Source organism: Coffea arabica, chromosome 3c, assembly GCF_036785885.1.
Source record: "Coffea arabica cultivar ET-39 chromosome 3c, Coffea Arabica ET-39 HiFi, whole genome shotgun sequence".
NCBI lineage: Eukaryota > Viridiplantae > Streptophyta > Magnoliopsida > Gentianales > Rubiaceae > Coffea > Coffea arabica.
Genome location: NC_092314.1, coordinates 35,162,365 through 35,187,475, shown reverse-complemented (window position 1 = coordinate 35,187,475; position 25,111 = coordinate 35,162,365). Strand labels below are relative to the sequence as shown.

Genomic DNA, 25,111 nt, shown 5'->3' with positions numbered 1-25,111 from the left:
AGGTAAATTTTGGGTTGGGTAATAAAAATCCATATATATTTTGGGTGGTTTGGGTATTTGTGTTGGGCACCCATTACCCAACTTAAGTTAAAAAACAAATAAACAAATTAAAATCAAGAAAAAAAAAAAAAGACCGGCGTTGTTGGATCAAGCAAAACATCCGCTGGGCAAGTTGTCCAAAATCTGCCAAATTAGCTATTCAAGACACTCACAGAACTCCAGAAGCTGTTACGGTCCAAATTCATTACATGGTCGCTGGGCTTCATTTGGCTAATTTGTCGGGAATAGCTAATAGTTCATGAATTTGGCAGATTTCTTAGAAATATGTCTGGACCAGGTAATGCTAAATCAAGTAACAAGACTTAGAAAATTGTATATTGGTATGCCATTTTTCATGCTATATCCAACTTGAACCAAAATTGTTTCAGTCTCTTAGTTTGGACCAAAGCTATACCCAGTTTGAAAATCCTTAATTGTATAAAAAATAATGAGTTCATCCAAATAGTTTAAATAGTTAGTATGTGTGTGTATTTGTAAAAGTATATTAGTGTGTATTGTAATGTGTTTGTATGTGTAAGAATAAGGTATTTCAAAAGAGCTTAAGAAGTGAGTGTGTGTTTGTGTTTATGAGTGTTTTAGTGTATAAAATTATGTGTATCTATGTGAAAATGTGTTTATGTGTGTGAATTTTTTTTTTTTTTGTATGCGAAAATGTATTTGAGAGAGTTTATGTATCAAAATCTATTAATTAATATATTGGGTCATATTTGAGCCATGGGTTTGAGATGACCCAATATGACCCAACCCAAAATTAACCCACTCTAAAGTTGGGTGGGTTGGGTGTAACCCATTTAAATGAAAATCCAACATTAACCCGCCCAAAATCCGCCAAACCTGCCCAATTGCCAGGTATAATGAGACATGAAGGTGCACCTTCTCGTCTATTGCGCTGCATGCATCCTGTTAGTCTAGATGTAGATTGTTTTCAACATTAATTTCAACATTAATTAAATTCTTATTGATGATTACACTGTTGATCTGTAAGTGTGTATGGCATTAACCACCAGCTCTTGCCTTGGTGGGCAGGGGAAGAGAATTAAAGCCCTCCCTTGTTGCTTGGTTAAGGGATCGATTCCTTGGCCAACCAATTGGGGTAGGAGGGAATTGGGCGAATTTCTCTGTATATTATGAAAAGAAGAAAAAAATCACAAAAGTGGGGTTATTTGGGATTGGGTCCTAAGTTAAGGGTCGTTGCAAATGGCAAAGGACGTTTTAAAAAAATTGATTTAAATTTCATTTTTTTTCCTGTCGAGGGAGTAAAAGGAGCGATTATTTTTCTATTTTTTTTAAAGTCTTCACCGCACCTCAAATGGGCAGCAAAGCGAATTATTCTTTTAAATATCTCAAATAGGTGGATGTCAGATGAGTGTGCCGATTTGAGGTGGATGTCAGATACTCCCTCCGTCCCAAAATAAGGGACGTTTTTGGGGATTCTAACTTATTATGCACAGTTCAATCAATTTGAATGTGAGACTTTTTTTTCCAATCGTGCCCCTTTGACCAATATCAAATCTTAATTGCTGTCTATGGTGATGTGAAAAGAATCTGTGGGTCCATGTAAAATGTAAGCTCTTTTTCATGCTGTTGCCAAGCACGCGCCTATTTATGGCCATCAAAATTTTTGGTGCTGTCCACGCACCTTTTTTTTGGATGTCTATTTATTGCTTTTGTGGGTTCCATCATACTTGTTTTTTATTTTATCAATGTCTCTTTTGAGGCTACAAATGGAATGTTAGAGAAAAAAATTGTAGTGTGACTCAAATTTTGGGACATGAAAAAAGGTGAACTGTGACAATAACAATGGGACGGAGGGAGTATATTTTTTGGGTTCGTGGAATAATTTCAAACATTTGTTTTTTTTATGAAAACTACACTTCAAGTTGGACGATACGATGTCGCAAGTGGCAACTGACCAATTGCAATTTGCAACTACATCAATCAAAAGTTCAATAGGGTGATACATAAACACCGCACCAGCCCACCACCTAGTCCAAACATCTCTAAACAACTACACTCGCTGTTGTATAAAGCAACAAACATAACAACTACACAGTAATAAAACTACATAAACAAACGCACATCCTAGAATGTTGATTGAGATGTTGATTCCTATTTCAAGGAATATTAATTATTTTCAAAATTAGGAAAGAAATCTCATTTGATGTGATATATAGGCTAGAATTTTGATTGAGATACATAGCTAATGTACACGTATGTACAAATGAAACGAAGCAAATCCCAAATATAAGAACTTCTGTCAAGCAGCCTGTTCCCCATTCCAATTTTCATTCTTTACCACACACGACAAAGAGAGAAGTTCTGTAGGCTCCAACCGATACTTGAACCCTCTAAGATGGTGCCCAAGTAGCATGCACCTTAACATAGATCAAAAAAGGTAGATATTAGCGTCTAAAGCCAAAGAACCACATTGGATATGAGCTAACAAAATAGTAGTCATCAAGTTAGATATAACCAATAAGCTTAAGGGCTACATTTGGCAGATTAGAGGATTAGAAAAGCTTGCATGCTCAAACAAAGAACCAAGAACACCCTCTTAGATTTTCCATTTTTTAAAGGCTTAGCCACACCTCAAACTGGCAACAAAGCAAATTTAAGAAATTATTTTAAAAAAATTTTGTGGCGAAGGAAAAAAATTGCCACACATGGGTGTGCAGCTTGTCAAAAAAATTTTCAAACAACCGCAGATTCCATTTGCGGGGATTTTTTAGCTATTGATCAACCCGATCAACAATTCACCACTTTTGCTACAAATTTAATGCGCGAATTTTAAAACAAATTCCTCAAATAAATTTCGTTCACTGCAAATTTTGTGTGTGGCAATAGAATTTAAAATTTTGTTCTGAAATGCACGTGGGCTGCTGTACTCTTCTGCCACGTGGTCGAAGGCCACGGGCTGCTTTTGCAAAGTGGCTCCCACACAGATGAACAAGGCAAAAAAGGACCGGGTAGAGGACACCACTATTACAATTTTGAATTCAACATTCAAAATTGAAATTCGAAATTATCCCGCCAGGGGTGCGATTGCTAACACGTGTCCCTGGTTTGATTGCGAGGATTGCGACATGTGTCATGAGAAGAGTCGGATAAATGCAACTGAAAGTGGAGACTTTCAGCCTTCCTTGTGCAACATGCTTAGAAGATTGGTCGATACGCTGTATTTTGAGAGCTATAAGTTAATTCGCAAGAGTGCGAGTACGGCATCAGAAGAAATGGCAAACATGAGGAACATACCAAAAAATTTCAGGGTCATGAGGAACTGCGGCATGGGGCACATCATGCTCTTGGGGATGTATTTCACTCTTCGCATGAGGAGTGTTCGATTCATCGCAGAATTAGATCGGCTGTTCGGGGTAGTGGAGGAGATGAAGGGATTCCTGATAGAGTCAGGGGATGATGCGGAGAATTCGTGCTCTTCTGGAAGCAATTGAGCCTGGTACTGGTATGTGGACGTACTTCGGTGGAAGAAGTGGATCTCACACACGTATAAAATACGTAGGTGTGCAATGTAGGATACAGCGTAGTAGTGACACATTTGTACATAGGTATGGATTTAATGCAGTAGTGCCACGTGTAATTAATACGCAATATGAAAATAAAAATATGTCAATCCATTTCATCTTGGATTAAAATACTTACAAATTCGAAATTTACTTCTTTGCAGTTAATCAGACACGTGGCAAGAAATTACATGCTAATTTTAGATGAATCAGACTTATGACACCGTAATTATATAATTAGCTCATGATAAGAGCCTTGACCATATTATTCATTCTACTAGGATCCGCGTCCTTCAAGAACCAAGGAGTCTTGATCAGGAGTCGTGCCCACATTTTGGTGAGGAGGAGTCTCTTGTAGAGGTTGTAATTTACCCGAATTGACACCGACTAAGTGGTGGAGTGGCTTGGAACATGGTGAATGGAGGGAATCCTTCTTGAACTCTCAGGAATAACTTCCTTGTTTCATCAATGTTGAGAACGTGGTGCCGCTTATTACATTCATTGAGGTGGAACAAGCAGTAGCCACACTGTGAGGACCCAAAATTTTTGTACCTTTCAGTTTGGCTTACTTGCTTGTATATATATAGCAAATGATAACGGACAGTTGTACCTTATTGCTTCTTTTAATTGATTGCCTAACATTTTGTGGCACGAGATATTTATGGCAAGAAAGAGATTTTAATACAAAAGATTTCAAACCCTAGCTTTGACCAAGAAAAAAAAAGGTTTTATTCATTTTTGCTCACTTTTAGATGTTTGCAAGTTGTGTTGTGACCCGATAGTTAGTTACATATTTTCTTTGATTTCATTTACTTGCCTTGAATTCTTGGTTGTTTTATTAATTGAATCATGATTTTAAACTATTTCTTATTTTACTTTGTGCATTTTTCATGTGATACATGTTAAGTCTCATAGTGCATAATACTAGTGTGACAACTAGTGAAGTGTGTATCATAAATTGGAGGATTAGAAGGAGTTTTGTGTAAGAAAAAAAATTATGTGACAAGAGTTGGTACAAGCTAATTGGAGCTTTTGGATGTTAGGAAGCTAAATGGATAGATATTACTTCTTTTCTTGCCAAATGTCCATCATCCATGGAAAGTTGACTAAGACCAAGTCTTTATATGACCAACCAAGTTTTATATCATCCAAATCATCTTCTTTTTTTGCTTGTCTTGGCCAAAAACTTGAGGAGAGAAAAGGAGAGAAAACCTCCAAGTTCAAGCCTTGATTCTTGTCCAATTAGTGAGGGAAAACAAGAGAAAACTCAAATCTACTCCGACAAATCTTGCATCAAGTTTGGAAGTGAGCTTGTGGTGAAGTTATTTGAGGAAGAAACCTCTTGTCTTGCATCTTATCTTGGGGTTTTGAGGCATCATACTAAAAAACTCCTCTTTTTCTTCTTAGTTTGCAATTTAATCCACATATGACTTGATATTGGAGGATTTCATGGAAGATTTCATGGTTTTGCTAGGTTTTGGTGAAGTTGTTGCTAGGGTATGGTCAATTTCCAGTTCAATGTTCAATTTTTAGCCTTGAGATGAATTTCCCAACTTTGATATGGCTTTTATAGCTTTGATATGAGGTTTCTAACCTTGATATGAATTCTCTAGGTTCAATATGTGATTTTTTAGCTTTAATAGGAGATTTATAGCCTTGAGATACAATTTCCAGTTTTGAGAGGCAAAATTCCAGCCTTGGTAGAAAATTTTCCAGTTTAGGTATATGTTGATTATAGCTAATTTTGTGGCTAAAATAAGTATTCTATGTATGCTATACCCTGTGAACTTGATTTGGGGCTGCCTTGTGGTGAGAATGAAGCCTTAAAAATGGCTGGAAATTAGGGAAAATAAGGGGAAGTGCTGCTAAAAAGTTTTCCTCCAGGAGACTTTGAGCAGTTTTGGGAAATCTGTTATATCTTGGTCTAGAAAAATTCAAATTGAGTTCTGTTTATTGCATTTGAAACTAGATTCATAACTCTTTTAACCGTGTAAAAATCAGGGGTTGGTTCAACTCTTATAAATACCAGCAAATTTACAAACTTTCTTTAAAAACCATGACTGTTCTGTTTTGCACATGAAACAGCAGTGATTTTGAACTGAAAATTTGGCTAACCTATGAGTTGAATTTCATGAAGATGTCTTCTAAAGTCTATTAATACTTCGAGTCTATTTTCTAATAGTGTAAGTTTTGTGATTTTTCGACCCACGGAACTCAAGTTATGCTTTTTCAAAAATGTCGCCAAAGCCGAGAATTTTATCAAATTAATTGAGTGGAACCTGGAAAACTTTGAGAAAACTTTTCTAGGTCTTAAACTTTAATTGGTGTGATTTTGGATGGTTTTGTGGCCTTAAACAAGTGTTTTCTTTTCATACTAATAACTTACTTGAATCATAGCTCTAAAATGCACTTGAATATTCTTCGATTGGCTTTCAAGTTTCTCTTTGAGTTTTGTGTTTCAAGAGGCCGAATTTAGATAGGCGTATGGCTTATGACTAAGGCTAAAGTGAGCACCTTATTAACCTAAGTTTTGAATGATCGGACCATAACATCTTGTCTTGGTTACTTTTAGGGTTTAATGGTAGGAACGCGTATGACTTGGAGTTGAACTTTTAGCTTTGGTCTACTTTAAAAGATGAGTGTTCCTTGCATGTATATGCTTTAAATGACAATGTGAAATGTTGTGAATGTTGCTAGAATGTTAAATGCATTCCAATGATTGCTAAATGAATTTTTTATGGGCAAATGTATACTTTATCGCACTCAACCCAAGCAAAAGTGAATTTTCAATGATTGAATGCTACTTGTGCATGAATATAAGCCTTTTGGCTGAATTGGGCCCTTGCCCTTCGTTGCAGTCGACTTGAGCTAGAAATGGACTCAATCGGGTGGCTGGTGACTCTGGAACAATGTTTGGTATACTCAAGTATTACCACAAAATCTAATGGAGAACTGGCTAGTGAATTCAATATAATGAAATCAATGAATGAATGACATGAACACTGAAGGAGTTTTCACTTACAAATGTTTTCTAATGTCGGAGGGATAAGGAAAATGGTTGGCGAATGAATGAATGACTTGAATGAATGGTTCCAAGTGAGCATGTATGCTTTCAATGAATGAATGATTGATTCTTGAATGACTGCTTATTACTGTGCCAAGTGTGCAAACTGCTAAGTGTAAATGTTCCTGTGTTTGCTTGTTTGGGAACCTCACTGAGTTTTTAGCTCATTCCATTAGTTTGTTTTCCTACAGGGATAGAGGATGGAGCAAGTAGCCATGAACTAGTGCATATAATCTCTCGTACTTGTACTTTTGTAGATAAGATCTATTTGGAATCTTTAGAAATGTAATCCTATGTTTTACTCTGATTGTAAATTAAATTTGAATGGTTGGTTGGGAATGGAACTTTTATGTTAATTTCGAGGCTTGAACGGTTATTTCAAGAGCATTAGTGAGTGAGTCCTTGCGAGAGTTGGGCAGGTGGTCCGCCAAACTCTTGGGTACGCCCTAGAGCGAAATGGGGTCGTCACACACACGGCAACCTAATTCTCCTGGTTCATCTCTTCCTCTTGAATAGGTGGTGCTTGATCTTGATTTTTGGGGACGAACAGGGGCTCTTAGAGGAAATAGAATGTGGCATTCTGCTTGATGCAGGTGAGGAGATCATTGCAATGTGGTGCGCTTAAGTAGTCATAGCAGAAGGAATTGGAACAAGAATTGCATAGCATGATTGTGAAAATTATGGATATTTAAAATTGAAAACCAATATGGTTGGACCTTCTGTTATGATGATAATGGGCCTGATGCGAGACCCCTGTACACTTTAATTGGGCCAGTAGGTCAAGAAGTTGAGAACATTTTCGATAAGAATAGATTGGATCTGATGCGAGGCCCAGATACATTTTAATTGACCAAGTGGATCAAAAAGTTGAGAACTTTTTCGAACAAGATACGAGACCTAGATACATTTTAATTGGTGCAATGGATGGATTGGGTTTGGTGTGAGGACCATATAGCATTTGATTGGCCCATCTGATAAAAAAATTAGGAATATATTGTTCCTTAGTATAAGTGGCCCATATATTGATAACCCTAATTCACTGCAAGCATTTCGATTCACTTATCTTCCCCGATAAGCATAGCGGTACACAACTTTTTTGATTTGTCAGATGAGAATTTGCTCCGACCTTATGGCCGAAAGCATCCATAATTTAGATATTGTCCTCTGGTGAGTCATAATCTATTAGGATGGACGATTTACTTCGTACTTGAATATTGTGATTGAATCTCTATTACAGAGATTATGAATGGGCGAAAATTGTTGGAACACAATTTTCCTGACTTACCTGCAAATTGAAGTAGGAAGTGGAAAGAGTTGGTATTTCCATTGAATTATTCCAGTGTCCTTGCATTTGATGAAGATAAGATGACTAAGAATGAAGTGTTTTGTATTTTTTGGTGAAATCTTGAGGATTCAGTGAAACGATGTTGACGACACACAGTGCGGAGCTCTACCCAGATAAAATCACCCAATCCAACTTGATGACATCACCCAACTCATTGCAAGGTATCTATTGTATTGGGTAGACTGGGTTGAATACACATGGCATAATGGTAGTGGCTATGTAATGGGCCTCTTTAAGGCCCTTTTTCCGAGCGTCTTATAATATTACAAAGATGCTTGGGGTGGACATGTGGACGGTCGGAAGGCCTCCACGTGTCATTTATCCCTCTGATAGACGGTCCGGATTTTCTCGAGTGTCATATTCTTTTGTCACGTGGGCTGCCATACTTTTTTACCACGCGCGAACCTAATTCTCCTAGTTTGTCTCTCCTTCTTGAACAAGTGGTGCCTGACCTTGATTTCTGGGGATGAATAGGGACTCTTCAAGGAAATAGAATGCATAAGGAATTCGTAGTTAGGAATTATATGTCAAAATATGGCGATTTTGTGGAATAGGACAACTTCCAGACGGATGGTAGTAGCAGATTCTCTATTGAAAAAATGGGAGAGGTGTATGCTGCTGCTCTTACCAAGGATGATAAGGGAATGGTACTTGATGTCATCAAGAAGGGCGATCATCGGTCCTTCATTATTCACTATGACAAATTGTCGAGTAATTTGGACAAAATATTTCAGAAGCCACCAAAACCATGCATGGCCCTTTTTCCTCAGGCCTAACGCGTTCCCAATTTCTTGATCGAATGGGCCATTCGAAATATAATTGGGCCTGCCACCATGCCCCATAGGCCCATGTCCATAATAATAGAAGGCCTAAGTCGAACTGTAAAACGTACTGGGTTAGAAGTCTGAATCCTCAGACGCATAATTGCTATGCAGGCCATATTGACCTAGTTCATCACCATGACAATATCTGGTATAATGTGATCGATGACGTTAACCCTCAATTTCTCAAACATTGGAAGGAATTCACAGGGGCCCAACGAGATTGGTCATACGATTGTAAATATACTAAACTTAGGAAAATAAAAAGGGGAATTCCGACAATCATACTCTGCAATCCTGATTCCAATTTCTCCTACAACAACTACTTAGTGCACCGAATCATAATGATCTCCTTAGCTGGACCAAGCAGAATGTCGCATTCTACTTCCTCAAAGAGCCCCTGTTCGCCCCAAGAAATTAAGATCAGACACTACCTGTCTAAGAGAAAGAGATGAACCAGGAGAATTAGCTTCGCGTGTAGCTCCTGCCTGCTCTACCACAATGGATGCAATAAGGGATACCACGTTCTTAGCATTGATGCAACAAGGAAGTTATTCCTGAGAGTTCAGGAAGGATCCCCTCTGTTTCATCACGTCCAGGCCACTTTGATCACTTGGTCGGTGTCAATTCGGACAAATTATAACCTCCGCAAGAGGTTACGCCTCACCAAAATGTAAGCGTGGCTCTTGATCAGGGCTCCCTAGTTCTTGAAGGATGTGGATCCCACTATCATGAATAATAAGGCCAGGGCTCTTTTCATGAGCCAATTATATAATTACGGTGTCATAAGTCCGATTCATCTAGAATTAGCGTATAATTTCTTGTCACGTGTCTGGATTAAATGCAAGGAAGCAGATTTCAAATTTCTACATATTTTATTCCACATGGATTGACGTATTTTTATTTTCATATTGTATATTCATTACACGTGGTACTGTTGCATTAAATTACTACCTACGTACAAATATATCACTACTACACAGTATCATACATTGCACGCCTACGTATTTCATACGTATGTGGCCTCCTCTTCTACCGAAACATGTCTATGTGTTAGTACCAGATTCAATTGCTCCCAAAGGAACACGAATCCTCCGCATCATCCCCTGACTTCGTCAAGGTCCTCTTCATCTCTTCCACTGCCCTGAGTGACCTTTGCAATTCTAATATGAATCGAACACTCCCTATGCGAAGAGCGATGTACGTCCCCAGGAGCACGACATGTTCCATGCCGCTGTGCCTCGCGACCCTGAAGAATCCAGTCATGTCCCTCATATTTGCCATTTCTTCTGATGCTGCACCTGCGAATTAACTTATAGACCTTCAAAACACAGCGTATCGACCGATCTTCTAGAAAATGAGCATGTTGTGCAAGAAAGGCTGAAAGTCTCCGATTTCAGTTGCATTTATCCGACTCTTCTCATGACACATGTTTCAATTCTTGCCAATCAAACCAGGGACACGTATCAGCAATCGCATCCCAGACGGGATAATTTAGAATTTCAATTTTGAATGTTGAATTCAAAATTGCAGCAGTGGTATTGTCTACCTAGTTCTTTTTCTGCCCTATTCATTCATGTAGGCGCCACTTTGCAAAAGTGGCCTGTGGAACGCGTTCTGTTTTTGATCAAGTGCTACGCAATGCATCAATCATTGATGCACTTTAAATCATTGATTGATGCACTTTAAATTATAGCCGTTCATTGTATTGAGTTGAGTAAATATCAATCGTCCATTCTTCGAATGAATGATAACGTGGCCCCCCATCTACCATCCACGTGTCTACCCCTATCCACCGTCCACAGCTTTCACCTCATATTAGATTTGTGGCTAAATTAAAATATTCAATCCAAAATCTTAACTTAAAAAATTCTTAAACTGTTGAAAAAAAATTCAAAAATAAATCGGATTTTTTGTGAGCCAATTTTCTTAGGTGTGGTGACCCTTATTTTAGACACAAATCCAACAAAATACTACATTTGAGATTTTTTCATATATCAATATTATTCCGAGAAATTTGCCAAGGGAATTGGGGTGGGGGGAGGGGAAAAAAGTGTGTATGGGATTTTCATTTTTGTGTATGCGACCATCAATTGCCTACAACTATTGTGAGCCAGTCACAAAGATGACAAAGTTGCACTTATTATGCAACAGGTGCTGGTGATTTCTATTGGACCAATAATAATTGCTTCTCACGAATAAAATATTTGGAAATTTTAAATAAAACCACAAAAACATCTAAATGTTAGGGATAATAAATCTGAAAGTGGACACTGTAAATTGAGTGTTTTAATAACAAATAGGATTTGTATTTACTATTAACTATTTTAAATGTTGGTGTTTATCCAAAATATCCCTTCCTCGCCGCTTGCCGCCTACCATGGGCAACCTCTCAACTCATTGTTGGAATGTATCCAATACATACCACTTCTTCTTGCACCACCACTAATCACTCACAATTGGTAGCCTCCAAACCTGCCGTCGATACCCACTATTTCCACCAATGCACTATTTGATACTTTCTAAATATTTGTTTTTAAAATTTGCGGGTGTTTTAGAAAGATGGTGTTTTAAATAAACTTTCTTTTTAAATAGACACTAATCACCCACCATTGTTAGCCTCCCAACCTCCCACCAATACCTACTTCTGTCACCCAGTACATTATTTGATGTACTTTTTAAATATTTTTTTTAATTTCTGGATGGTTTTAGAGTGTTACTATAGATGCTGTTTTAAATAAAATTTTTGAACTAATAAACTTTTTTTTTTTAAAAAAAAAAAGACCGTCCAAACAGACATACATTAACCTCTTAATATTACCAAAATTAAAAGTCTTTCATGTTACGTCTCAAAGTAAATTTTATTTATGCAAAGCCTTTAAAAAAGATTGCTTAACTACTTAGCAATTATGTAAATTTTTGTAAATTGTTGCCCGTGAATTGGTCTATTCTAAACCACTCAGCAATTTTGCCAATTAAATTACAAAATTTCTCTAATCAAATCAATAATGTAAATATTTGATGACAAGACAAATATAGATTTTATGTAATAAATATGTATCAAGTAGACGACTGCACATTGCATAGGTGACAGTGTACAACAGATAGAACTCAAACTCCTATTCCAATAAGCAACTGCACGCAATTATATACCTCTAGTAGCCTGCTGCACGAGTAATTAAACAGGTTGCACTCAAGAATTCATGGTCTATTTTGCTGGAAATCCACCTAGAATTAACCTTTCTTTATCGCACAACTAATTGGAGGATCATTATGAAAAATCATGTTTTTGGTACCAAGCTAAATTGTCTAAAAGTGAAAACATGAAAACAAGAGTTGATGTTCCATTTCTTTATTACAACCCTAACTTCACATTCAAGAGTGGATACTGGTAGAGAGAGAGAGAGAGTGTGTGTGTGTGAAATAGGTATAGAATTTATCCTGGAATCTAGTACTTGGACCTTGTTCGGACACTATTTGACCTTACTTCTGACAACCTCATTCATCAATCTTAATTCTCTTAGCAATAATAACTCGAAGTGTTTTCAGACTTTGGCTCTTAGTGTGAACAATCTAGATGAATTAATTCCTTTTTTTTTTTGTTCTTTTCTTTTCTTTTTTCCTTTCATTTTTGTGTATAGCTAAGTAAACAATCCAAAAGACACACTACAATTAGCTTCAAATCCTTAGTCGCAGAGGTTTCGAGGCTAACAATTTTTGACGATTTATAAACCATTAGACCTAGATGGCTTTATGGGAAGGTAAATAGATTAAAAAAAACTCTATCTACTGATGATTTATAATACTCCACGTTGTAGTGTGACTACACAAATAGTAAAACTCGGTCTAATGTCACGTATATAATGTGATTGTGGATTGCTGGATTAAATGTTTGATTACAACAAGAAAGAGGAAGCAAGGTCAATCTTGGCAAAGATTTATCCTGGCGAGGAAGTTGAGGCAGAAATGAAGGCTCTGGAATGCTCCATTGAAGCTGAAATAGCTGAACAAGAGTCCATAGGTGATGACACATTCTCAAAGCTTGAGGGTACGTGGGGTAATGTTTTGGTGCGTAGGGGACTGTATGCTGGCATCACTATTCCAAGTAGCTCAGCAATTTGTCGTGATGTACTACAGCCCTACGGCCCCTACCATAGTTCAACTTGCTGGATTTGCTTTGAATTCGACAGCTATGGCACTTTCTCTCATCACAAGTTGCTTCGGTGCCCTTTTGTTGACAAATTTGGAAGGAGGAGATTGATGATAGTCTCTATGTTTGGGATCATAGCTTGCCTAGTGGTCTTATCCGACCTATTTTCACAAGCTTCATCTCATTCCCCACTCGTCGATCACTCTGAATCAGTCAATTTGGTGTCAATGATACCTGTCCCAGCTTCACGAAAGTCTCAAATCCATCGCCTTGGAATTGCATGACATGCTTGAGGGCATCTTCTGATTGTGCATTTTGTGCAAATGGAGCTAGCCGAGTAAGTTGCTCTTAAATTTTATCACTTAGGTACATAAGCTTGTTTTTTGTTCTGTTTCATTATTAGAAGCACTGAGGACTAGTGGTATACTAATACCAAGTTACCAACTGCTCATAAAAATGCAATAGACCTATAATTAAGCCCTGATGTCGATGCAAGTCCTACTCCTACCATTGTCTTCAATCCACAGAACTGAGTATATATGCATCACAGCATTTGACTGTTTCCTTTGATTCCTAGTTATCGATTAGCTTCATCCGAAAGCATGCTTGGTGGCAGGTGATGCAATGAAAGGTGCATGCCCTGCAGAACGTCGAGCATGGCACACTGAAGGCTCGTTCGAGCAAACTCGGATATTTTGCAGTTCTACTCCTAGGATTGCACATTTTATTTTAGGGCACTATTAGTCCTTCAACTAATAAGTGTGTAAACGTAGTTCTCCCATTAATAAAAATGTATAGTTGTAGTCCTTCCATCCAATTTGGCTGTTAAGATGAACGGAAGCACATCACAGATTGCTCACATGACATTTATTTTTGGGATAATTACAAAACTTTCCTAGAGGTTTCTAGCAATTTCACTGAACTCCCCTAAGGTTTGGAAAATTACAATTACTTCTCTTGATTTGATAGTTTTAGTAACAAAACCTTAAAATAATATTGATTTGGTCAAATTTTTAAATGAATACCCAAAAATACCCTTGTGTAATGAGTTTTAATTTACTTTCCTGTACAATTATAAAATTATCTAGTATAATTATAATAAAAATGTGCCAAATTTTTCATGTTCATACCTACTATTTGATAAACAACTATAATAATAATTTTATCACTATGATAGGATACTTTTGATGGTATTTTATTATGAATTTAAATTTATAAGATAAAAAGAAAATGTTGAAATAATCATTTAGAGTTTATGAATTTTTCAATTAGTTGGATTATCATAATTTAATAGTGATTTTGGGCTATTTCCTTTTGATTTATTCTTAATTTTAATACCAAAAATAGAAATAAAGATCAACAAAAATATTGGATTGCATATAAAGTTAACACATCAAAAAAATCACTAGTTAGACATTTGGCTACAATAGAAACTAGAGATAATAGTGGTAATTCTACAGTTTTATTGGCAAAAAATTAAAAAAAAAAGGAATAAGAGGGAAAAAGAATGAAAAAGTAATTTTAAAAGTCGTTCTAAGTATAAACATATCAAACAAGGAAATTTTATTAAAATATTTAAAGGTAGTATAGTCATTTTAAATGATAAGGGAGGTATGTATAATTTTTAAAATCTCAAGAGAGCTAAATGAAATTGTTAAAAACCTCAAGGGAGGTTTTTGAAATTATGCTATTATTTTTTGTATCATTTTTGTATCATCCCATTCATCTTAACAGCCAAATTAGACCGAAGGACTATGACTACATATTTTTATTAATTGAAGGACTACATTTACACACTTATTAGTTGGAAAATTAAAAGTACACAAAGTTGAAAGTTCAAGGATCACTGCAATTTTTTGCCCTATATTTTACACTCCTGGGATGGGTAGTGGGGACTGCACCTTGGATTGTCAACTCTGAGATATACCCATTAAGATACAGAGGCACAGGGGGTGGAATTGCAGCACTTTCTAATCGGGTTTCTGATCTGCTAGTGAGTGAGACGTTCTTGACATTGACAGAAGCACTTGGTTCCGGGGGCACCTTTCCTTCTGTTTGCTGTGGTCTCCTTTCTTGGACTTGTGGCCATTTTCTTCCTCATACCCGAAACCAAAGGTTTGCAATTGGAGGAGGCGGAGAACATGCTAGAGGGATACAAACCAAGTTTATGTTGCTGCAAAGTGAAGACAGAGGAAAACATCATCAAGAAAAGAGTTGATGACAGTGAAAAATGAGAGTCCAATTTCCAACTCTTTGTAGGGCGCAGATTATTCTGGCTAGCCGAAGGAGCTCGCATTCAGTTAATGTGTTAAACTTCTGTATCCACCGCTCAAATTTTCACTCTTACCAACCTAGATGTCAATTCGAGCAACATACTGGCAATCTGCCCCATAAAAAAGGAACAAAAAAGACTGGCAATTTGGATACTTCTTTTTATGTTTTCTATCTTTGGAATGTAAGAGCGAGAAGAATATAACATATGATTGATTGATTTCTAAGAAAAACTTCCAAAAAATAATTTGAGTGCCAACTGTCAAGATAATTGGTTTGTGTATGAAGACACACCAATACTTACTATGACTAAAGCAAATAAAAGGGAAACGCAACCAATATTCACCACATGAGGAAAAAGACAGTGCAAGAAAATATATTCGTTAAACAACACAGCAAATAACTGCCTGCCCTTATACGTTGCATCTAAGTTTCTATGACTCTCAAATGTACGTGGTAAGCAACAATATGAAAAATACTACTATTTTTACGATACCCTGGACCATCTAAGTGTGAGTAGTTTATAATTAATTGGATTCTAATGAGCATCTAAGATTACAGTAGAAAGATCAAACTTGGCTCATCAACTAATCAAAATCAAATTTTAACAGCGTTTTGCGTTCGATAATATTCAAACTCGATAAAAAACTCCTTGAAACTCGATTCGTCAAATAAACAAGTCAAACTAAAACAAAATTTTAAACTCGTTAACATAATCAAACAATCTTAAACACTAAAATGTTCAGATTGACTAGTTCCATTTATACCCCTATCTAAGATAAAGAGCGTTTTGAGTTGAAAAAAAATATTGGGGGCTAAAAATTTAGAATCTAGAAAATTTAGAGGTTAACGTAAAATTTTTCATTTTCCCTTCCTTTTTCTCTCGCCTATATCAAACTTTAGCAGTTCATTATATTACTCCCTTAGGCGCTATACCTACCACACATACAAACAGTAAAAATAGGGTAGCTAAGTAACAGCATCCAAACCTAAAGGGAACTATCAACGGCTATAACGAAAGCTCAATAGAAAGCGTCTGAAATGATCTCAAGTATCACAGCAAGTTCAAAGGTAAACTAACAAAATGTGCGGCAAAGAAAATGAAAGCGTTGCCAACTAAACTACTCCTTGAGGTTAACAACCAACAGTGGCCTACGTAAATCAAATAAACCAACAAAAAGCAGATAGTTTTCTACAGGATCCATGCATTGGTGAACCAGAATCAGTATTGTTACATGAGGCTTTTTCTCAAGTTTTGTTAATAAATACAGCATTTGTATATCATCACAGATAATTAGATACATATCCACGGCATTTGTTGGAGATGCCCTCAGCATATCAACAACGGTTTAGTACTCCCTCGAGTGCTTTGCCAGCTCAGCCTGTACACAGAATTTTAAATTAAGTGAGAACAAGACCAAGATCTTACTAAAAATCATATTAAATCCCCCATCAGTGAGAAAGTAATCCGGATACAAATACTTCTAAACACAAGACAAAAATACGAGAGCAGTATAATAAACTACTAACTCCATATAGACAGGTCGAAGACCTATGTACTCATGGTGAACACAAAGCAAAAAATTACTTGGGTCCCAGGGCATATAAAATTACTCAAATTTGACCCATTGATGCAGGTATCCAGATTGTAAGCGACGTTCAGAAACTCTGATTTGCATTATAATAATCTGGAAAATGTAAGGCTAGACGATAAAATCCTCAAGGCTTAAACAGACCAGACTTGCAAAGACAAACAACTCAATATGCTATTTTATGGAAGGGGAACAAAATGCAGTCTGATTGCATGCTCATGACAGGTCAACTGAGTGGAAGATGGTCCTTCCACTGTAGTCAAAACCATATTCTTTCCTTTTTTGGAAGTGAAACTTTGTTGTAATTATGCAACTCAAAGAACTGAGCTAACATTACAAAGCTGAGGCTGGGGGAAACTAAAAGCAAAAGAACTAACTTCTGGAACACCCAAAAGACAATTCGACTACACAGTCTCATAACTAATTAGCCAAAGCATTCTCTCATTTCAGACCACGAGTACTTGAATAATCAATGCATGCACAAACTAACCACCAAAAAGGGGGAGAAACCATGGAAACAAAATAAATTTACATTATTTACTCGATAGCGCTACTCTGTTTTGCAGTAATTAAGTGGGTGAGCAGGCCAAACCCCCCACAGCCCCCCCCCCCCCCAAAAAAAAATAAAACCCCAACAGAATCCAATAAATTTTTCAAATGAGAAACTAAAGTTGTTCATTTGACTTTCAATTATTTGATAATTGTTAGAGTACCAATCCATAGTGTCCCCGATACCCCCCCCCCCCAACCCCCAAACCCCCTGCCAAAAAAAAGAAAAAGAAAAAATTCACATTCATGAACTTGACTCTAGAGCAATTTTTAAATTTAGTAGTTAATGGCCGACTAATCGGATCAATAAACATGGCATGACACTTGTTCAACCAGATCCAAGGTAGGACAGTGGTCCTCATTAGACAAGCCAGTTTCAACAAACACAAGCTGAGCTCATTAATGCTTGCAAACATATCATAGCAAAGGAGCTTTTAGGCAACTTCAGCATCATCTACCTAACTTCATTGCTCAGTAACATTTCCTCTATAACTCTTTCTATCAGTTTCCTTCAACCAATCTTTTAATTTTGTTTCTCTAAATCATATTCAAATCATGTTCTGCTTTCCAGTAAGCAGTCTGTTGTAGATTCATAAATTAAGGAAGCAATTATTATACCTCTTTTTTTTAACCAATCAAATCATATGACAAGTATGACAGATGATAATGACAAGAGTCTTGACAGCATCATATGCTACTTTGACTACAATTTAAAGACATTCCATTCAAATAATCATATCTCTAAAGAGTACTTGATATGCTTCAATTCGATGATCATATTTTGATCAATTAAAACTTAGCAAGATTCAAATAATCATATCTGTAAAGAGTACTTTATACGCTTCCATTCAATGATCCTATTTTGATCAATTAAAACATGGCAAGACTCAGATAATCATATCTGTAAAGAGCACTTGTTACACTTCAATTCAATGATCATATTTTGATCAATTAAAACTTAGCAAGATTCAAATAATCATATCCATAAAGGGTACTTGATACGCTTCAATTCAATGAACATATTTCGATTAATTAAACTTCGCAAGATTCAAAACCCGATGCTATTAAATACAAAGATATATGTAAATACACAGTATCAGACATTCTAATGATGCGAAGTTCTGCCGGCTGTCAACCAAATGTGCCAAATGTTCCCTTGCTCTCATTTGGTCTTGCAAAACTTTTTTTAACCCATTTCTACTAGTTGCAAAACATTTTGATATGCATTACTAATCTGATATTTACATTCTTAGGAAAATTGGATTCATAATTTCATATCCTGGTACACATCAGTAATCAAACAGCTCCAGCTCAAACTCCCCTTGAGTTGAGATTTAACAATAGCTTTTGTGCCCCCGAGTTGGAACTCCTATAGTATTTGCACCTCATACCATAGTGGAACTTAGGGCCAGTAATTTGCAAGCAATTGAACACTAAAACATTGGCATGACTTGACTAGTCTCCAACAGAGTTCGGGATTATTCCTTTGTTAATAACATCAAAATAACAGGACTACTGAACAACAGAGCTTTTTCCTAGATGTATAGGTAAAGTCCAACCAAAAAGTTTAATTGTAGCAAAGCAATTATCTGGAGAAATTAATTGAATGATGATTACAAAAGCCAAGTAAGCAAGACAACATACCTCAAATGCACTCTTCAGATGATCAAGCTCCTTGTCTAGATCATTAACAGCCTGGTTATACGCTTGCATTGGTGAAGATTGACTGGTTGTGTGAATCTGCAAAACATTTCACCAAAGGGCTCAACTTAAAGAACTAAGCTGCTTAAAGAAGACATTTTAAGATGTGTTTCATTTTAAGTCCCCGCAGGACCATAAGTAGTAAGGAAAATGCCATGGAAAGTTAATTGCAGTTGAACAACATAAAACTTTCTGATGCCTCAGAATGGAAAAGTAGGAATAAAGCACATCACTGAAAATCGCTGGATCCCAAGAGCTTGCACGCTCAAAGTTTTCCTATGACAAAAAGACCATAGAAGGTACCAAAATCACAGAAAATGGAGAATACACTTTATATTTAAAGAAGATTGCGGAATTATTAGGGAATACCAGATTGAATCAATATCAAATGAAAACCAGAGTGAATGAGCTGTAAGCAACAATCCAACTTGACCGAAGGTTAGAACAATAACCACAGCTTTGAAACATCCAATGTTTACAACCCCAATGCACAATAGGTTGAGGGTCTGTTTCATAACTCTAATTAATGCTTAAAATTAATTCCTTTAGAACTTTTTAAATAAAGCATGTTTGATAACAGATACGCCTTGCCACTTAATACATTAAGCACTGCTTTTTTATCTGTGTTCAAAATTTTAAGTGAAAATTTTTCATTGAATTTACTGAATGGACCACACATTATCCCTCTCACACAAAACACACTTTCACATGTGCTCTCAAAACAGTTCACTTTCCTCTCTTTCTCTTAGCACATATGCACATGCACACACACATGCACTCTCTCTCTCTCTCTCTCTCTCTCTCTCTCTCTCATACACCACTTCTCAATTGTTTCATTATTTTCTCTCTCTTACACACACTCTTTACTTTCTTTCTAATACACAAGTAAAAGTAAATTTATTTAAAGATGAAATAATCAAACTTGTGTGATATTTCAGTTCAGCACTTGAATTCAGTTAGTTATCACATAGGTATTAACTTCGAATTCATCAATTTAATACTTTCAACACTTAATTTTCGGATTTCAGACTTTAGTTTTATCAAACGAGACCTGAGACATTTTTTAAGTGACCTTTGCAAAAGTACTAAAGACAAACAAAAAAGTTTTCAAACAAGCACTTTCTTAGTTACATAAACCTCTTCTTTAATGGCGCAAGGTCTAAAAAATAACAATGACAACTCACATCAGTAAAGAGATACAAAGGAGAATGAAAGGACTACGGTCACTGAGGATAAGATAAGTTGTACAGGAACCAGTTCCAAGATAAATGTTAGTTTAAAAGTTCTAGCACAATTTTTTTTTTATCAAAGTATCTGGAAAGTCTCAAGAATCATGAATACTTTCAAAATTCAGTGTCCTATGGAGTTTGGTGTTCAATTGTTGGTAATCCTCCATCCTCAATTCTATCTCAGGCTGGGTAATTGACTTCAAATGGCAAAACAATATCTCCTGCTCCCAGGACCTTCTTTACTAAGTTGTTGCCATCTACATTTGCTTACGATTTATCCAAGCAGACACTATCCACTACCACGAGAGAGAGAGAGAGAGAGAGAGAGAGAGAGAGAGAGAGTATTCATGACAAAAACGAAGCTCTCAACCTAGCCTAAGCATGATGCAATTATTTTCCTATCGAAAGCTTGCTTTCTGCTCATCCATACTATACTATTTATAATCTACTTGCATATACATCTACAACATGATTTTTAACCCAATCAGCAATATTACCATAGACAATCAGTAGTATACTGTTAAAAGAAAAGAATAAGAGATGCCCCAGCCAGGACCAAGACTGATAATAAAAGATAATCACGTTCATTCATACATATCCCATGTCAATACTTGAACATACCCTTAATCCAAAATAAAAGCAAAGCTAATCAGTTTTATTTGTGCACCAAGAAAAAAAAAGCAATCTTATTACACATCCCAGTTTCAGTGCTTCAGGCAACTTACAGCCAAAATAGATAAGCAACACCACACAGACGAATAAGAAAATGCATCTAAAACATGAAAAAAACACTAACCCTGACTATGATTTTGTACTGAAGGGGGTGTGGAAGCTTGTAGCCAGCAAAAAGGACATCAGGGTCCCTATGCAGTTGCCTGTATGTTTATTCAATCAGAAACATTAATGAGAAATGTATCATACATTGTTAAAACAATAATTAGGAATCCTTTGTTGTTTGTTATTTTAGTTACTCTAGCGTCCTCGATCTCTACATTGGCAAGCAACTCTCTTAGAGAAAGACATCATCTATCAAACCCATGCCTCTTTCCTTTATTTGATTTCCATCATTTTGCCAAAATTGCTCAAATAACAGATTCTCTTTGCAACTTTGCATAGAAACCTCTAATGTATTCATGAGAGTAAATCTTTATAAACCATTCATAAGCATAACTTAAATATTCATAGAGACCATACTTGCATCTAGCTTAAAGACCATAACAAAAGAAGTTGCCAGACCAACCACACCAGGAAGCAGAAGGGTCTTTCTCCCCCCACAACATAGTAATAAACCCGGACATAGTGCCAACATATTTGATAGGGTTTACCAACTAGTCTTACATTTATCAGATGACTTGTCTACCACTTAAAAAGTCAGCACATAAACAAGGAACTGAACAAGTTAAGCCATGAATAACTTGCATTCCAGAGGAAAATAATGGAACTAAAACCTTAAAAAATTAGATATTCCATGTAATTTAGTATGTATCAATCTTCCCAAAAAAAAAAAGACATTGTTGAAGACATCCAGGTCAATCGACATGAAAGCAGTTGGAAGATTATTTGTGTTTTTTACAATTGCACATAACCTACTGAAAGGCATTTGCACATAACAAGAGAAACAAGGTCGGAATTCAATCATAAAAAGAACAAATGGCTCTAATTTTACCAATCAATCCAATTTATAAGCTACCCTGTGATGAGACAATCATTACCAGCCGGACAAAAATAAAAAGAGACAAAATTCAAATCAGAGAAATATATTAAAGTCAGGAGATAGACACTCGCTATACCACATGACCACCAGCTAAACACCTTCTTCCTTGAGACATTTTGCCCAGTAAGGAATATTAAAGACTGTATAGATAATCATAATCCCAAATAGCTTCTGAATATTAACCAAAGAGAAGAGACAGGAGAGAAGATGACATATTTGCAAGGTAGAGATAAAAAATATTAGAGTAAGTGGAAAGACTAATACAACGGACAACCAAGAATTCCTCATATCAAGGATCGGTGTATGATGCCAAATGTAGGTACACGCATAAACTTATGGCGTAAGTTAAAAAAGTGAAACATACAAGGAACAATTAGCAAAATGAGCACACCATTCCCCACTAATTATTACATCAGACATTTGCATTGCTTTGGTAAAAAAATTGTTCTTACAGTTATGTAACTTAATAATCCGACCATAAGAAATAATCCGAACAAATTTCACTTAATAACAGAAAATGTCAAATTACTACTTTTGATGCCATAAGATGCCGAACACGCCCATTTGACAAATTTCCTCAATATACAATTACTTTAATTCTTCAAAATAATCGGAAACAAAAACGTGGGGTTTTTCACATTAGGGTTTAACTCAAAAGCCCCAAACACACAAATACTCGGAGAATTGCTTATCAACCATACAATTTCAACAATTTAGTAATTTTAAGACAAGGGTTAACGCACAAAAACAAAACCCCCTGAAATGACAAATGCTCAAAAAAATTCAACGAAATTGGGACTTGCATGCGGAGAATGTTGCCGATGGTGTGGTCCTCTCTCTCAACAGTGAACGAAGCTGCATTGATAATCTTCGTATCCCTCTCGTACGAGACCCTATAAAATTTTTCAAAAAAAATAAATATGATGCTTAGAAGAAGGAGAGAAAGAGAATATCAGTGCAGTGTACTTTTTCACGCCTTCGGGAACCACGAAACGCTCGTAACGATCTGGGGCGTTCATTTTGGCCGGCTTGGCTTCGCTTCAAGAACAGGAGCAGAATTTCACGCCTTGGGGTAAAAGAGTCTCGGTACAGTAATGGCAGGTGACTATGAATTGAGAATGTAAAGAGAGCCCGTGAAGTGAAGTTTCTGACTCTGTGATGGAAATTTGAGGAAATTGCGCAAAACATCACTCAACTATTGAGTTGTATCACTTTTAGTCACTAAACTAATTTTTTAGCCAAAAATATCACCGAACTAATAAATCATATATATATATATATATATATATATATATATATATATATATATATATATATATATCTAATAAAGTTGTATTCTCATTCTTATCGTTTTATATTTTCTCTTTCCTACGTGACTTAATGACACAACAAATAATTTCAACACGCTTTATAAAATAACATACACTCTTCCATCTCTCTCTTATTTTGCTTTTGTTAATTTATTCCATGATATTCACTTTTTGTTAAAAAAAATAACCTACGCTCTATATGGAGTTTATCTCTCTCCTTTCATAAGCATGTAATCAATTATCAATATCTATCTAAATTTAATTTCAAATATAAAACCGTCCTTATCATCCAAGTATGACTTATAAAACTGTCCTTATAACCGTCCTTAGCATTCTATCCTATATTTGCGACCGATTATCATTCTATCATAATAATATATTTGCGCCCACTTGCTCCTCTTTTTGTTTGTGAACTTGAAGGTATAACAACAAGTTATGACTTGTATAATTTCTTTAGTATGCATGCCTTTAGTAAAATTATTTTTTATTATCATCTTTTTATATTCTTATCAATATCTCTTTATATTCTTATCAATTATTATTTCCTACCCAAAGTTACGTACTTTAAGCAACTTAAATTGAGATAAAACTACTTTTAATATTCTTATCAATACCTCTTTATATCCTTATCAATTCTTATTTTTTATGCCTACAATATCTTTTATATGATTTCAAGCATCAAATTCATGGTTAGGTATTTCTAGTGCAAGCGGCTGGCACATTAAATTATCGAATTTGTGTTTCCACTCCTCTTGATTATCAGGTACATCTTCCTTCAATACACATTTTTCTTTTTTAAAAAGACATGTTCATCTTCAATTGTAAGAATTTAGTAACATATCTTGAATTTTGTTTGTTTTGGTTTTATTTTCTATTTGTTTTGTATGAAGAGATAGGATTTAAACAAGTATTTCCATCATAAGTTTTCATATGGAAACATGATTTTTGTAGGATTTTTGCTAAGATGTTTGTTAATTGATTTTTGTGATCATATGCTAAGATGTTTGTTAATTTGCCTTTAGGTAATAAATATGGTATTAATTTTATTCTCAAAATCATTAATAAATATGGTTTGTTAATCATATTTCATTAATAAATATGGTATTAATATTAATTTGCCTTTAGTTGATTTGCTTTTACCTAATAAAATCGGGCTTGATTAGCTTGCTGTTGCTGCTGATGATAGCCATAGAAAGAGGAGAATACCATTGAATTGGACAACATTCATATGCTATAGGATGCATGTTAGATGTTTGTTAATATGACTTCGTTTCGTTTGTCCAAGGTACTGGGCTTGTAGCTGGTGCAGTGGACCCTTGCTCAGCTCATACTCCAAGAGTTGAATTTGTTATTTTCTCCAGCCTTTTTTTCCCAACCACATGTAAGTCTGTTAGTTACTTTAGTTGAATTATGTATTCTATGTTTTTCACTGCAGTTAACCATTCATATTATAAGCATTTATAATATTTAAGATCATTCTAACTAGTTAAAATGAGGTCACATAATATGTACGAGCAAGGTTTCAAGGCAAAATTGGCTAAACATTTTATGTGTGCTACAGAAGGGACGATAGCGGGTCTTTCAGTTCACAAACTTAACCAAATTTTCTCAATTTCAAACGGTCAAGGAGAAAATTTCTCTATTTCTCCACTAAAATCAAACTAATCAATAAGGAGATTCAAGTGAATGATTGAAGACAAAGATCATTAGTGAAGGATGGGTTATTGATCATGATGCACTTGGTAAAAAGGCAGTTGGAAAAGTTCATTGATTTGCATACCTATACC

At 35.8% G+C, this 25,111-nt stretch overlaps 1 protein-coding gene and 1 pseudogene across 1 annotated transcript; one reads left to right on the top strand and one right to left on the bottom strand.

Moving 5' to 3' along the window:
* Window positions 1-12,696: 12,696 nt before the first annotated feature.
* Window positions 12,697-13,817, top strand: LOC113735841 (inositol transporter 4-like; annotated as a pseudogene).
* A 2,546-nt stretch (window positions 13,818-16,363) lies between these two features.
* On the bottom strand, window positions 16,364-23,141 carry LOC113734966 (DNA-directed RNA polymerases II, IV and V subunit 11). The gene is made up of 5 exons (XM_027261758.2): window positions 22,981-23,141; window positions 22,818-22,907; window positions 21,097-21,175; window positions 19,015-19,110; window positions 16,364-16,611 (listed from the first exon to the last, which is right to left on the bottom strand). Exons 1-5 carry the CDS (start codon window positions 23,031-23,033, stop codon window positions 16,579-16,581), a joined length of 351 nt encoding a protein of 116 aa, XP_027117559.1. The 5' UTR covers window positions 23,034-23,141; the 3' UTR covers window positions 16,364-16,578.
* Window positions 23,142-25,111: the final 1,970 nt, after the last annotated feature.

Excerpts from the sequence above, each read along its gene's own strand:
- LOC113734966 (XM_027261758.2), bottom strand. The coding sequence starts at position 23,033 with ATGAACGCCCCAGATCGTTACGAGCGTTTCGTGGTTCCCGAAGGCGTG. Across the intron at positions 22,908-22,980 it reads GTTCCCGAAGGCGTGAAAAA|GGTCTCGTACGAGAGGGATA; the intron begins GTACACTGCACT and ends AAAATTTTATAG. Across the intron at positions 19,111-21,096 it reads AGTACAAAATCATAGTCAGG|ATTCACACAACCAGTCAATC; the intron begins GTTAGTGTTTTT and ends AATGTTTTGCAG.